Source organism: Chinchilla lanigera, unplaced genomic scaffold, assembly GCF_000276665.1.
Source record: "Chinchilla lanigera isolate Chin_1 unplaced genomic scaffold, ChiLan1.0 scaffold00024, whole genome shotgun sequence".
NCBI lineage: Eukaryota > Metazoa > Chordata > Mammalia > Rodentia > Chinchillidae > Chinchilla > Chinchilla lanigera.
The window spans coordinates 5,327,975-5,342,884 of NW_004955425.1; the positions used below are offsets into that span (position 1 = coordinate 5,327,975).

General features: G+C 36.1%; 1 protein-coding gene across 2 annotated transcripts in view; it reads right to left on the bottom strand.

The window, feature by feature from the left end:
- Nucleotides 1-1,993: 1,993 nt before the first annotated feature.
- Minpp1 (multiple inositol-polyphosphate phosphatase 1) overlaps nt 1,994-14,910 on the bottom strand; it is a 29,667-nt gene continuing 16,750 nt past the window's right edge. The window contains exon 5 of one of the 2 annotated variants that reach the window (XM_005385892.2): nt 1,994-3,379. In XM_005385892.2, the coding sequence (XP_005385949.1) occupies nt 2,983-3,379 (397 nt within the window). In that variant the 3' untranslated portion in view covers nt 1,994-2,982. The remainder of the gene's footprint in view (nt 3,380-14,910) is intronic. The other variant, XM_005385893.2, reaches the window with a different exon arrangement.

Consider the following 14,910-nt stretch of genomic DNA (forward strand, 5'->3'; position numbering starts at 1 on the left):
TTAACTGGTATGATGTTCTTTTCTGAATACCTGGAATACTGTTTCTGAAAACGTTACACTGCAATAGTCCTTCATCATTACACAGCACAAATATCATACGTAAAGCTCCCAAATGTTGGCTTGTTTCTTTATTTATTTATTTTTTTTTTTGGTTTTTCTCTGGTACCGGGAACCGAACTCACGACCTTGCGCTTGCCAGGCAGGTGCTTTTGCCGCCGAGCTAAATCCCCAGCCCCTGTTGGCTTGTTTCTTTTACCGACGCATCAGTGCAAATCTTTTTTGACCTTAAAAACTCCATTCAAGAATGACTGAAGGATTATGTGGCAAAGTCACATAATGAAGCAGTTAATATAATTATAAAGATACTCCCAGTTATATTTTGCAAGAAAGCATTTAAGATTTTTAATCTTATCTCTAAATTAATATATAATTCCACTGATTAAAAAATTTAATTAAGCATTAACGAGAAAACGTTGATTCTTTTTTTTTTTTCTTTTGAGACAGGGTCTTGTTATGTAGTTCAGACTGGTCTTCAGTTCACTTTGTAGCCCAGGCTGGCCTTGAACTCCCAATGATCCTCCTGCCTCTGCCTCCCAAGTGGTGGGATCACAGGCATGTGCCACCACACCCAGCATAAAGTTTTGACTCTTGATACTAAAAAAGGATTCTTGCCTTTATGGTGCTTGGGTAAGAACTCAGAGCCTTGAACAAATGGTAGGCAAATACTACCACTAAGCTACTGTATAACCTCTGCCCTAGTTTTTTTTAAACTGTAAAATAAGCAGGACATGCTAGTGCACACCTGTAATCCCAACTACTTAGGAGGCTGAGGCTAGAAGAGTAGCAAGTTCAAGGCCAGCATGAGCAATTAAGCAGGACCTTGTCTCAAAATAAAAAATGAAAAGGGGTGGGGATGTAGCTCAATGGCTGTCTGTTTGCCTAGCACAGGCTCAGCCTCCTGTAACAACAGCAAAACCAAACCCAACCAAATCCAACCAAACCAAACCACTCTAAAACTGATTTTTTTCATTTTTAACTGAAACTTGCCTGAAAGTGTCCTAACCCAAGTCACACATAATAATTTGTACACAGATAGATGCATAACCTTAACATATATTTGTTTTTATGAGGTCTATTCTCTCAAAAGGGAAGTACTGAAAAATTAATTCCAGTAAGTTGAATTTTTCATAAAAGTAATTACATACTTTTAGTAATTACATTGTTTTTCATAAAAGTAATTACACATTTTTTAGCAAAAATTTCAATTTCCTTTTCAAAGATACTATCTTCAACACCAAGTACAATGCATTAAGAATCTACCTGTTACATTTAAACTCAATTGTCAGCTTGACTGACTGGGGAGCCACCTGACAGGTCAATATAGCACACTTCTGGGCAGCTCACGCAGGCATGACCTTGGGGTCCATAGCTGCTCCCTGGCCCCTTCCTCCCTGGCTCTGTTTTCTGCTCTGCTTTCTGGCACCATGAACTAAGCAGTTTTGCTCCACCACACCCTTTTGCTATGAGCTCCCTGCCTTGGAGCCAGCTAATCACAGACTGGACTCTGAAAGTATGAGCCAGTGATGGCAAAACTACAACCCAAAACCCACTTATTTATTGCAAAATGCCAACACTGCAATTAACCTGAATACTGAGGTTTTAGTTTTGAGAATAATCATATATTAACATCTATTATAAAAGGAAAACAAGCAGAAAAAAAAAAAAAAAAGAAAACCAAGTACACTAGGACACGTGCCATAGGTTCACCACCACAATCAGTCATGTTAAACCCCTCCTCCTTTAAGTTGCAAGTGCCAGGTATTTTGTACCAGCAGCAGGAACATTCACTAATACATTATTTGTTTGAAGAAACTGCTATTAGAATAAAGCTGCCTTATGTTGCTTGATTAATCAAAGCTGCTTGAAAATGAAATCTTTGATCACCAGCCTGACTAAATCCTGACAAGGAGAGCAGGAAAGACCTGTAACAAAATTGCAAGAATTTTGTTTATTGTAGCAAATACGTTAATGGCTCTTGACATAACTCTGAATCGTCTTTGAAACAGGTTCAAATTAGTGAGACTAAGTCTGCCAGGGTAGAGTCTTTATATTAAAAAGAAAAGGGAAGAAAAAGAAATCAAACAACTAGACAAGGCATTTCACATAATAACAAAATATAAAAATGTAAATCAAGTAACAAGACAGAGAAGCAAAAAATTTGAAGACTTTGATTCCAACCATCTGACTTGTTGCTACTGGTCCTCTTTGTCCTTCCACTGCTACAGACATAAAACAGGCCTGATAATAAGATAGCCTTGCAATCTCTTATAGGGAGGTTAAAGGAAAATTTTCAAAAAAGTGTTCAAATAGTTTATAAATACTATCAACAAAAATATTTATTTTGTTATCTTTTTTGTCTTGCTTCAGTGAAAATGTCCTTTTAAACCATCCCGTTTGTTAACATTGTTGCACACTCAAGCAGAGTTAGTTTTCTTCCAAGGTGATAATCCCAGGTTATCACAATATTCCCAGATAAGAAAGACATTAGAACTGTGCCATCTGAGGTAAAAAGAGAGAACTGTAGCACAATCGATAAAGTTTCTTGACTTAGTTAAATCAAAGTATGGATCATCCAATTAACATTATATGTTGACAGTTCAGCATTTTTCAAGTATCATTTTCAAATCCTATTCTATACCTCAGTATGAGGCTTCTTAAATAAGGTAGAAATTTTTCATTTCTGTAAACATGCAGCGCCAGGTGTTTCTTCAAGTAGTTTTTTTCCTAAAGAGTTGCTCCAGTGAAGAATCATTTACCTAGTATCTCCAGATCCCCAAAGAAACTTAACACTTTTCTGTGAAAAGACAGAAATATCCCAGTAATATGAAAGCTCTCTGTAATCAAAGGATTGCCTACTTATTATCAATACAAAATCAGTCCCTACAGGAAAGCACTGGTGTACTAAAAGTGTTCCTCCATTACTCAGAGCTCGTCGTATGTGCTGTTTACCTTTGGTAATTTACACTCTTCAGTGGTGTGACAACTCTCAAGGATGTCCTTATAGTGATTCTTCAGATCCTCATATGAAGAAACAGTTTCTTGTGAGTGAGCCAAGGGTAACACCTTTTCATTCAATAATATCTGCACTTGGAATTCTTCTTTGGGAGTCTTAGCATTTTCACAATGGTAAAGCACAAATATGAGGTTTGAGGCATAAGGTACAATGTGGCCACTTCGGAATTTCCTATGCACTTGTTTCTTGTAATTATACGCTGTTAGGGGTTCCTTGTCTTTGAAGTAGCCCATGAGAGAAAGCAGTGGAAGAAGGGTCTCTGCATGACCAAACTGGAGGATGACTGGAGAAGACACTGGCTGAGACCTTCAAAGAGAAATTGAGGAGAGAAAAATACACATATTCATGTCATCAAGCATAAAACTTATACTTAGACACAGTGTTCAACTGTCCCACTTTTTTTTTTTTTTTTTAGTTTAATCTCATTTTAAAAAGAAAATGAGGGCTGGGGATTTAGTTCAGTGGCACAGTGCCTGCCTGACAAATGTAAGGTCCTGAGTTCGATTCCCAGTACCAAATAAAAAAATAAATAAATAAAATAAAAAACACATGAGCCAGGCATGGGGGGTGCACACCGGTAACCCCACCATTCTAGAGGCATGAGGATCACTTGAGTTCGAGGCCAGCCTGTGCTACATAGTGAGACTCTGTCTCAAAAAAAGTATATGACTGAAACTCTGTAAATTGAACTTTTACACTGAAAGTTAAGTTCCAAGACTCAGGATAACTGTAGTCAGGCAAGTACATCTGACAAAAAAAAAAAACCCAAAAAACAAAACACCCAAGAATACAGACATAATGTTTTGTGGATAAAAGAACCTGAAAGAGAGGTGCACTTCCACATTGTGTTGCCTTTGTGTGCATGAAACTGAATAAACCGGCCCTTAATAAACAGATTACTCCGTGCAGTTCTTCTGAATAACCTTAAGGTGGTTCTTTTTCCCCTATATTTGGGGAGTTAGGACAACTGCTGTTCAGTAAATTTCTTAGTTAAGACAAGTCTGAACTGTGAATGGTAATTCATGCCTTCAGTGGTGTTTACAAAACTTGATTTGGACACCAAATTCAGAATAAAGCCACAAAAGGGTAGTAGTGTAATCTATACTAGCTCACAAGTCTCTGGTTGGGAGTGGGAGTGCCAGAAACAAACCACTTTCAACATTATGAACTGTACTTTTTTTTCAAGTTGTGTATGATTTTTTTTCCTGGTTAAAAACTTTTTAAATAAAAAGTAGCAAATGACTGCTTAACCTTTTCCCAATTTTTATATTATAGAAAGAATACGACTACTGTTCTTAAATATAATTTGTAAACCTATTAAAATATGACTGACTTTTTGCTATTACTCCACATATCAGGTTATAAATTGAGTGCATCTGGATTTTCTGGGAAGACAGAGCAGTTTGGGAACTTCCTAATTTCCCACATCCAACAGCGAATCCCTAGGTCCCTGAAAAAACACTTCATAGTCAAGAATTCTCTATGAACCAACAGCCTCAAGAACTGCCCATGATTTAGACCTGTGAAAGAAAGAAAGCAGAGATTACCTGAGCAATCTCAGAAGGCAGAATCCCAAATAACCAAGTATTCATCGGGAATTTCTGTGGGCCAATCTGAGAGGGCAACTCTAGTGGGGAATAGTGTAGCCCACGTTAGTACTCAAGTAAGTCGAAGTAGGCAGGCTGTTAGGCTCAGGGTCACAGAAACCAGTTCCCGTGAGCTCTTCAAGTACCAAGCCCACACTAAAAAGAAAGAGACACAGCAGCCAGGGGCAACAGAGATAAAGGAAAGAAGAGGTCCAGATGAAAGTGGGAGAAGAGAGTGAGGAAATCTCAGCAAGAAGCCTACTGTATTTCTTTCTGAACAGGAAGCTCTGTGAGCTTAGAAAAGTAGTCTGACCCAAGCACTCTAAATGTCTGAAAAAACTCAATTCACATTACAGTGAATTACAGAAAAGTAACAGAAGAGAATAAAGAGCAGAAAGACATTCATACAGAAACAAAGTATGCTAGAAACACATACTCAAAAAACATACCAAAACTGTAACAGTATTTCAAAAGACTAAATTTCAAAAGACAATTTCACTACTTTGAGATTAATATTCTCTAAATGGTGTGAAATTCAAAAGCAGTTATCAGCTATAGATTCCAAGTCTCACTTTACATATTGTATACTTTAACTGGGTCATCTAAAGGCCCTAAAACCTGTATCCATTTCTAAGAAGCATCCTCTTAGGTAGAAAGTAACAAAGCAGTAGCACTCACACTACAGCTATATACACATCAAAGTAAAAAGTGGAAACTGAAACAGACACTTCTCAAAAGAAGTATAAATGGCTACTAAGTATATGAAAAAATGTTCAGCATCTTTTACCATTAGACAAAGACAATCAAAACAACACTGAGATTCCATCTTACTCCAGAAGGAATGTCTGTCATCCAAAACAAAAAACAACAAATGCTTGCAAGGTTGTGGTGGAAAAGAAACCTGTCTACATTGTTGGTGGGAATGTAAACTAGTACAACCACAGAAATCACTGGATTCCTCAAAACACTAAATATAGACATTCTACTTGGCCCCTTACTCTCCTTCTGGGTATCTTTGTGAAAGACATAAAGACATATTACAGTGATACATGCATTTCCATGCTTATAGCTGTGAACTCACAATAGTTTAATCTTGGAAGCTGCCTGTATGCCCACCAATAGATGAATTGATAAAGAAAATGTGGCATATACACAGTGCAGTACTTCTCAGCCATCAAGGATAAATTTGAGTCATTACAGGAAAATGGAGTACGCAATGCTAAGTGAAATAAATCAGACACAGGTTAAATACTGCATCATTTCTCTAATATGAGAAACCCAAAGTATAAAGAAAGAGCAAAATAAAAGACAGATGATAGGAAACTGGGAGACAGACTTTGTGGTGATGGGGAGGGGATCTGACAATGAGGGGCAAGGAGAGGGCATGGGGAAGGGAAGTGCAAAGGATCAAGACACAATACGTACACGTACCAGCTCCCCATAACTGATGTATTTATTATGTCTCAAGAACATGTACAAAAATAAAATAAAATAAAATGCTTACTGGGAGTTTCAAGAGAAATCAAATAGGTTTATACATTATTCACACAGGAAGCCATGTAATAAAAAATATAAATTACTCTCTTAGGCCATCTGATTAATTTACATGAAAGTATATATATTTTAAATTCCATTTTCAGTAGGAAGGAAATCATCAATTTTTTATAAATGTCACACGTATTATCTTCTTATAGAAAGCAATCTGTATTACAGAAGCTTATATCATATGCAAAACAGTATTTAAAAGGTCTGGTCAAATGTGTTAATGCAGTAAGACAACGATAAACTAAGAATGTAGGATCAAAACTAAAATCACTGTTTTTGATGACAGAAAACAGTCTAAAAACTAGAGAGCCATCAAATAAAGTTAGAACAAGATTTTGCCCGAATGTCCAAATGTGCCTATAGGAAATAATAGGCAACTTAAAACTTTTTTTGTACTTTACGTATTTCCACAATAACCACGTAAAATATTTTAAATTTATGAGAATGCCAAACATAAGAGAAATTAGCAAAATTTCTTTTTTTTTTTATCTTCATGGATAGCAGATACTCTTTCAACTTCAAAAAAAGGAGCTGGTTAGCTAGCATTGCTTATATTTATTTATACAAAAAACCCTAGATAAAATGGGTAGATTTAACTTTCCAAAATGTAAGAAAGAAAAAACTTATCAGAGATCCACTCAGCTGGTTAGATATCACGGACCCTATCATTCTATGCCAAATGCCAGGCACCATGCTAGTTTCCTTCTTTAGGGCTGGGGAGAAAGCAGTGAGGTAAAAGAATCTCTTACAGATTAGCATGTGTTAAAAGAACCCAGAGAAGCAGATGAAACTCTTGAGGGAGAACTGGACAGGCCCGCCTGAAGAATTGGTGTTCGAGGTGCTGTGAAAACATTCCTAGTAAGTTTTAAAATATAAATGCTGCTCATTGAAGCTAAAGTAAAGTGCAGCAGCTGGTTTATACTATAGTGTAGGTATTATACCCTTTCAGAGATGACAAAAACTTAGAAATTACTTCCCTGCTATCTTTGAGCGACTAATTAAACTCACTAGAAAACTAACATCCATTAAATTTACAGGAGTAGTTTAATTTAAAAAAAAAAAACAAACAAAACAAGGGGTTAATTGTGTAGTTCAGTACTGGAGCACTTGCCTAGCATGTACAAGGCCTAGGTTTGATCCCTAGCAGTAGTAAATAAAATAAAGTTGCACAGAATCTTATTGTGGCCAGTGAAGCCTAACAACCCCTGCTCTATCTTCCTTTAATTAAAAACAAAAACAGAAGACTCTAGATCTTCTAAAAAATATTTATTGTCCTCCATTTGATTTTTAATTTGCTTTTTTCAAAAGATTAGTTTTTGTTTGTTTGTCTGTTTTGCAATCCTGGAGATTGAACTCAGGGCCTTCACACTGATCTACATCCCCAACTGTTTGAGACAGGGTCTCACTAAGTTGCTAAGTTTTCTATGTTGGGCTAGAAGTTGTAATCCTTCTGCCTCAAGCCTCCCAGAATGCTGAGATTACAGGCTTGTGCCACCAGGCCCAGCAAAACACGCCTGAAATTGAAATTAACTTACAACTTCATCCCTTGGATCTAGATGCAAACTTATGTCAGCCCAAGCTTTCAAAAAACTGAACATCTGACAGAATAACTGAGCAGAGTGGAAGTGAGAGGCACAGCCCTGTGGGTTGAAATCCAGAGAACATAACCTACTGAGGCAAGTTACTACAACTCTCACTCTCAGTTCTTGCCAAACGAAGATAAGCCACTTCCTTTATTTAAGATATAGAAATAAATCAGTGCTTGGCATAGAGCAGTCAACCTACATGTAAGAGCAAATAGCCATGGTGGCAGCAAATTACCCCAGATCACACTTTTTGGTGGTGTAACAGCTAGGGCCCAGGAGTTGAGTCAGGTGAGTTTTCTTTCTAAAAGATCAGCATATAACACTTTCTACTAAAGGTAAACATAAAATCAAATGGCAAACTGAATAGCATATTTTAATTTTTAAAATTATTTTTTATCTTAAGACAGGGTCTTATTAAGTCCCTAAGCTCCCCCAGGCGGGCTTGAACTAATGATCCTCAGCCTTGCAGACTGTTATGATTACAGGTGTGCACTATTGTGTCCAGCTGAATAGTGTACTTTAAAACTCACCAGATTCCTCAAAATACCAAAATTCAAATGCAAAAACAAAAATACAGGTATACCATTAGTCAGGTATGTAGATAGAATCTATACCAAATAAATCACTTGGAAAAAAAATCTCAATGCCCTTTTATATTAAAACAAAACTTGTAGATCCAGAGTAAAGCATGAAATTTAGGAATGCAGACACTTAAATTTACTTTCAAAATCACTGCTGATTTAAAATATTTTTAAGTCAAATCGTTTTTATCTGGCCACGAAACACATTTAGTTGCACATATTAGCAATGCATATTAGCCGAGGCAGCCTAAATTGGCCACTTTATAATAGGATCCTATACAGTATACAAATTTGAATTGACCACTTCAAAAAAACACTTTACCTAACATGGAATTTGGTTTAAAAAACACAAATCCTCCAGTGTGAGATAATGGGTTCCTTCTTAAATAAGGCATCAATTATCCAAGAAGGTATAAAAAGCAAAAACCATATTTCTCAGGCTTTTCATCTGAAATAATATGTACTAAGAAAAAATATTTGATAGAAAATACAGTCCTACAGAAAACTAGTCATCAGTAACGTAAGTCTCAAGAGACAAGAAATCTTCCTCTAGGAACATACCACATGACTAACTGCTTCCTAAAATTAAAAACACCGTGCCTCCATGAGGTTGTCTAGACCAGCTTCTCTCAGTCATTATAAGGCACTCAGTGAGATTACACTTTCCATCTTGAGTTCAATTTAGTTAGTGGAGTATATAGACATATACATTTTTATTCTAGCTTCAAAGAAGGGGAATATGTGAATAAAAAATTATTTTTAGTTTCACAGAACCAGTACCTGGGCCAAATTTCATCAGTCATAGCTATCTACAGCACTGTATTGTGGATTCTGTGGTGTAATTCAGACTCAAAGTGATCTATGCATTTCATATTTCCTACATTTTTTCCTCTCATATATGAACTTCTCTTTGCCAACCAATCTTTTACCTTTATCCCTTATTTCTCAGATAATAACAAAAATCAGTTTGGTCATTTTTTCTGAGACACAGGATAACAAAATAGCACACTAGAAAATGTGCCAAGTTAGTAACATGATGTCACATGCCTTTTGCTTTTTGACAGTGGTATTATCACAGGTTAAGTTTATTTTAAGTCAACACAAATAAACATATTTTTTGAATAAAAATCTTTTAAAGATCACCTAAAACAGATTAGCATTTTAAGGAATATGTGCAAATCATTCTTAAATGTATTGAACACATTTTATTGAATATAGAATAAGACACTTGGGTTGGTTTTTATCTTTTAGAAATTCAAGAAAGCAGACTGTGACAAGTTTGGCTTACAGAAATTTTATCTCAGAGGAAAAAGTTCACAAAAAGAGAAAGAATGTAGCACAGCATATGCATAGCATTCACGTATTCAATCTACAACCTCTTCCCCAAAAAACAGAAAGATTTTTGTAAGACATTATATAAAGTGTGTTATTAACATGATTGTAAAATTAAAACCCTAAAGAGAACTAAAATTTGTTTTTTAAGCACCTACATGTTTTATACAATTTTAGAAATCTAACTTTACTCTTGATTTTCTCATTTCAAAGAAAACAAAAGAGAGTTCACTGTGTGTAGCTTACTAAAGGTAAGAAGCAGAATTCGACACTTAAATAAGAGACAAGTAAGAGAATGTTATTTTCTGCTTTATCTCAAATGCATTTATATTAGAGTTCAGAATATAAACCACTTAAGTCTCAAACATATGTTTTTCTCACTATTTTATTTTTTTCTAGCCAGAATACAACTTAATAATCTGTAGTAGTCCAATTGAAAATTTTAAGTAAAGATAATAAAGCAAACTTTATTCTTCAAGATTCCCCAAGAAAAACAGCCTTTCTTCCTCATGCCTCCTGAGAGCTCAAACAAAACATCTAAATCATAATTTTGAGAAATAAAATTTAAAAGAACTTAGCCAAAAATCGTTCAGTTTTTGAACTGTACAAGTTCAAACCAAGGATCCTTTTACAACTAAGAGTGGCAGAATGCCTCTCTTATAAAAAGAATAACAAGGCAATGTGCAAACTAATCTCTACACTTCATTGTTTGAAACTCAAGTATAAAAAAACTGACTACAGAAGTAATCTATATCGAAAAGGAGAACATTTTCCTTCCAAAGGGTTAAAATAATCCCTTGTAAGCAGCTGTTCGTTCTTATACATGTAGGCCCTTTCGTAAGACTTGCTCAAATTTCTGTTTTTTTAGACAAAGTTAAATAGCGTAAGTGTCAAATGGAAAAAACAACATCATGTTTCTACTCTAAATTTTATATGAACACCAAAAATGGGAGCCATGACTATGGGTATCTTCGAAAACAGAAGGCCGAACAAGTGCTAGGGTTTGTGTATGTGCTCACATACCAAAGGGTTTTCTGTGTGGTTTATTTGTATAACTCTAAACATTGCAAAGCAAATACACAAGATTATCTATGGTTGGGTTTTTATCAGAAGCCATTAAAGGTGTATGCCAGATTTCCCTAAAGTCAATCAGTAACTTGTGTGAAGAAGTGATTTGGTTCCATATCTAGGAACATGCTGCTCTTTGCTCCGAGTGCTATAACCTAGAGTAATCTTACAAGAATTGAACCTGGTTCTAAGGCATCTCATACGAACTTGTTTGCTCCAACCACATAGGCACCCAACACTATTTGAAAAACTCCAATCCCCAGTTTTTTCCTGAGAACAGCCCAAGGATGGCATGAGAACTTTTCTGGGTTTCATAACTCTTCTCCAGACTGAGGCTGGTCTATGATCAGCCCTAAGATACTGGCAACACTGCATGGGAGTAAATGTGCCAGTGTCTGAATGAGGGAGTAATGAAACGTGTGTCATACACACAATTAACATCATGTCGGTAAGATGACAAACAAGAAACGGTCAGCTGCAATGGCATGCACCTGTAATTCCAGCTAGTACTCTGGGAGACTGAGGCAAGAGGATCACCCATTGGTGCGTACCTGGGCAATTTAACAAGACCTTATCTCAAAGCAAAGTTTAAGCCAGGCATAGTGCCACATGTCTGTAATCCCAGAACTCAGGAGGCTGAGGCAGGAAAATTGCTGTGAGTTCTAGACCAGCCTGGACTACATAGTGAGACCCTGTGCTCCCCAGCCAAAAAAACCTAAAAAATAACAAAAAAAAAAAAATCACCAAAACACAAAATTTAAAAGCGGTAGTGGTGGTGGCTCAGCAGTTGTCCTTGCTCCAGGTTCAATCCCCAGCACTACAAATGGGGAAAGGTGTAAAAGGAGCTATTCTCAGTTTACATTAATTCCATACATAAGGCATTGCTTATGACTTCAACATCAGATTACTGATTACATAAGGGTTGATATATCCCACTCTGGTGTCCCATGTAGCTCTGTTTGTCACTAACATTCAGTAAACACATGGAGTTCACAATGCCTTGACAGAGTACATCAAGTTTTCCCTTTAATGAAAGAATGCAGTCTTTGACAGGAAGATGAAATGATTTTTAAAGGAGGGACAGCCAAATCAGCAATGAGGTATATTCAAGACCCACTACATCTGTGGTTGCCAAGTTTTAGGGGACATGAAATCATTCAGCCAGGCATGGTGGTGCACACCTATAATCTCATAATTCAGGACGCTGAGGCAGGAGGATCACTATGAGATTGAAACCAATGTGGACTATATACAGTGAGTTCAAGGCCAGTCTAGAGTATACAGCATGATTCTATCTCAACCCCTCTCCCCCAAATAAAAACAAACTGTGTAAAGACATGGGACCTTGTCTCAGAAAAACATACATACTCATAAAAACTTAAATATGGTTTCAGGAGTTCAGACATTTCACATCCAAAGAATCTCTGTGCTATATAATACAATCTGACATTCTGCAGAACAATGTACCTATAATTCTTATTGGCTTATATCTCCAGAATCATGTGCATTCCAGAAGTCTGATTTTATCCTAACAAATCCTGTATTGTAAATGTCTAAACAGAATGAAATAAATTTACTAACATGTCCTATAACTAGCTTTAAACCTTCCTATCTTTATGAAATCTGTTTCTGATATTTTCTGAATTATGAGCCTTTGTGAAACACAGGCTTCTACTAGCCACATTTCTCAAATTAACCCACCCTCCCCACCTACAGCAGCTACTCTGTCTTTGAGACTCCTAGCAGAATAGTTTCCCCAAAACTGTAGAAATACAAAGGTATGGAATAAGACACATTTAACTCTGTTCTCTCCTGAGATAAATGCATTAAACTTGGGGTGTCACATTTTCCAAATGATAAAGCCACTTAAAAAGTAGTATATTTTGGCTTAAATAAAACTAGGAAATGTAAACTACTAATACAAATTTAAGAAAGCAAATGAATGTTTTAGGGTAGGACTTGGTAAAATCCAGCTCTTATTTTAGAAATACAAAGTTCAAAGTGGTCAACTGAATTAGCTAATGTTGAGCAGGAAGAATACAATTCTCTAAATTATACCACTTTTTACTTATATAACTTGGTCAGAAGATTTTATTAAACCTTCAATCAAAAACAAATTTTAATTGGAAGTCTACAATTATGCCATTAAATAAGGATTGATGATATGGATGTGGTCAAAGTAGGCAAAACACCCTAAGCAAAATACTTAATCATGCAAAAATCTCAATCAGCAAGTTAATTATTAGGAAAATAACTAATAACTAATAATTGTAATAATAACCAGCAAAATAGCTAATAATCTAGCTGAGTACTCATAACTGTACTCAGCTAGATCTCTGTAAGCTCTTAATTCATGTTTCACAGGTTAATTCAGCTGATATTATGTAACGTGTGTCTAAGCATCCACATACTTTTGTCTAAATTATTTTTTAAAGTATCATCTTTACTAGACTATGAGCAACTAAAAAGTAAATTTAATTTCTTATCCATGTCTGTGTACTACTCCCAATGTCTTGTACTATGCCTAGCACATTTTATGTGCCCCAAGGTGTTCATTCAACTGAAATGAATTGAGCTTTTCATTATAGAATCACGTGGTCATTTACTATCCCCTTAGTTGGTAGAAGCATTCCTTCTACAGAAGTTCTCACATACTTATTCAGAATCAACTAAAATACTCATATGACAGGGAATGTACTACTTTACAAGCCTATTTTAATGATCAGCATTAATTATTACAATAATTACAATAATTATTAATTATTAGGGACTTTCTAAAGCAACTGGAATAACATATGTCTGCTAGTTCTGCTCTTCAGAACATAAAGTAGGCAAACTCTCCAAACAGGAAGAACAGATGACAATCCATTTGAAAGTGATTCTAAAATAGCTGAATACAATTCAACAAGAATGAGTTTCAAAATATTTGTGAAGGAAAAATTTTGAAAAATCTTGTGACAGGGTTTCACTATGCACTTTGGATGGCCTTGGACTCACTATATAGCTCAGGCTGACCTCAAACTTGCAGTGATCCTCCTGCCTTAGCTTTGCATGCTGGGATCACAAGCATGCATTACCCCATTCCTGGCTATAAATAAATTTTTAAAACCTACAAATACAGAGTTAAGCAGTCTTCAATATTTTGACAGCACTTTGTTCTGACAACCTATGGGAAGCTGCTGAATGATCCATTAGGAGTTGGATATGATCAGAACTGCATCTTAGGAAGAAGATTGCGTGTCCTGAAGCAGAATGGAAATAACACTGAAATCAGGGAAGCCTTGGAGAGGCAGTTGCTAAAATCTGAGAGAGAGGAAATATTAGTCTAAACTGAGGTAGCAGTAGTGAGGATGGACAAAAGTGGTACAAATCAACATAAATTGGATGTTTAAAACATACAAAAACAAAACACAATGAGCAGATGCAGAGGGTGAGGGAGATGGAGCCAAGAATGATTCATGAATTTAAATACCATATGGCATCTTTCATTTGATTAAGGTAAAGTGTAAATGAAAAGCAAAAGAAAGGACTGATAGAAGAAAGAATGGAGATACTGTAGATCTTTTGCAAATGGAAAGGGATCCAGGAGATGGAGGACCAGGGGAGGGGGCAGAGGGGAAAGGGAGGTTAAAACTTTAAGGTGTGTCATATATATGTACCAAACCCACAATGAATGTAAACATGTTGTAAACCTGAACTAAAAATAATAATGAAAACGGGTAAAGGAAATCTAGGGATAAAGGGAGAGAGATGGGTGGGGAACAGACCAAGTATAAAAAAGAATGTAGATGTGCTACGTATATGCACCTGCTTGTTTAGGTGCATGTAAGGTTCACGTATTACAAACAGGCACTAATAAAAAAAAAAAAAAGAATGATGTGTAGGTGTGTGGCTTGAATGTCTGGGAGGATGACAGTGGCACTAACCAAAATAGGAAATATAGGAAAAAAGGATTGTGGATATTTCATCACTACATACTGGGAGCACATCCCAGATACTGTTGCAGGTATTGAAGGGAGGATAGTGAATTAAAGTCCCAGACTCTACAGACTGTTTTATAATTGTCTAGTGGCACTGAAAAAGTATCCACCCAAAATGTGGCTAGATATCTGAATCTGAATTTAGAGAATAGCCAAGCT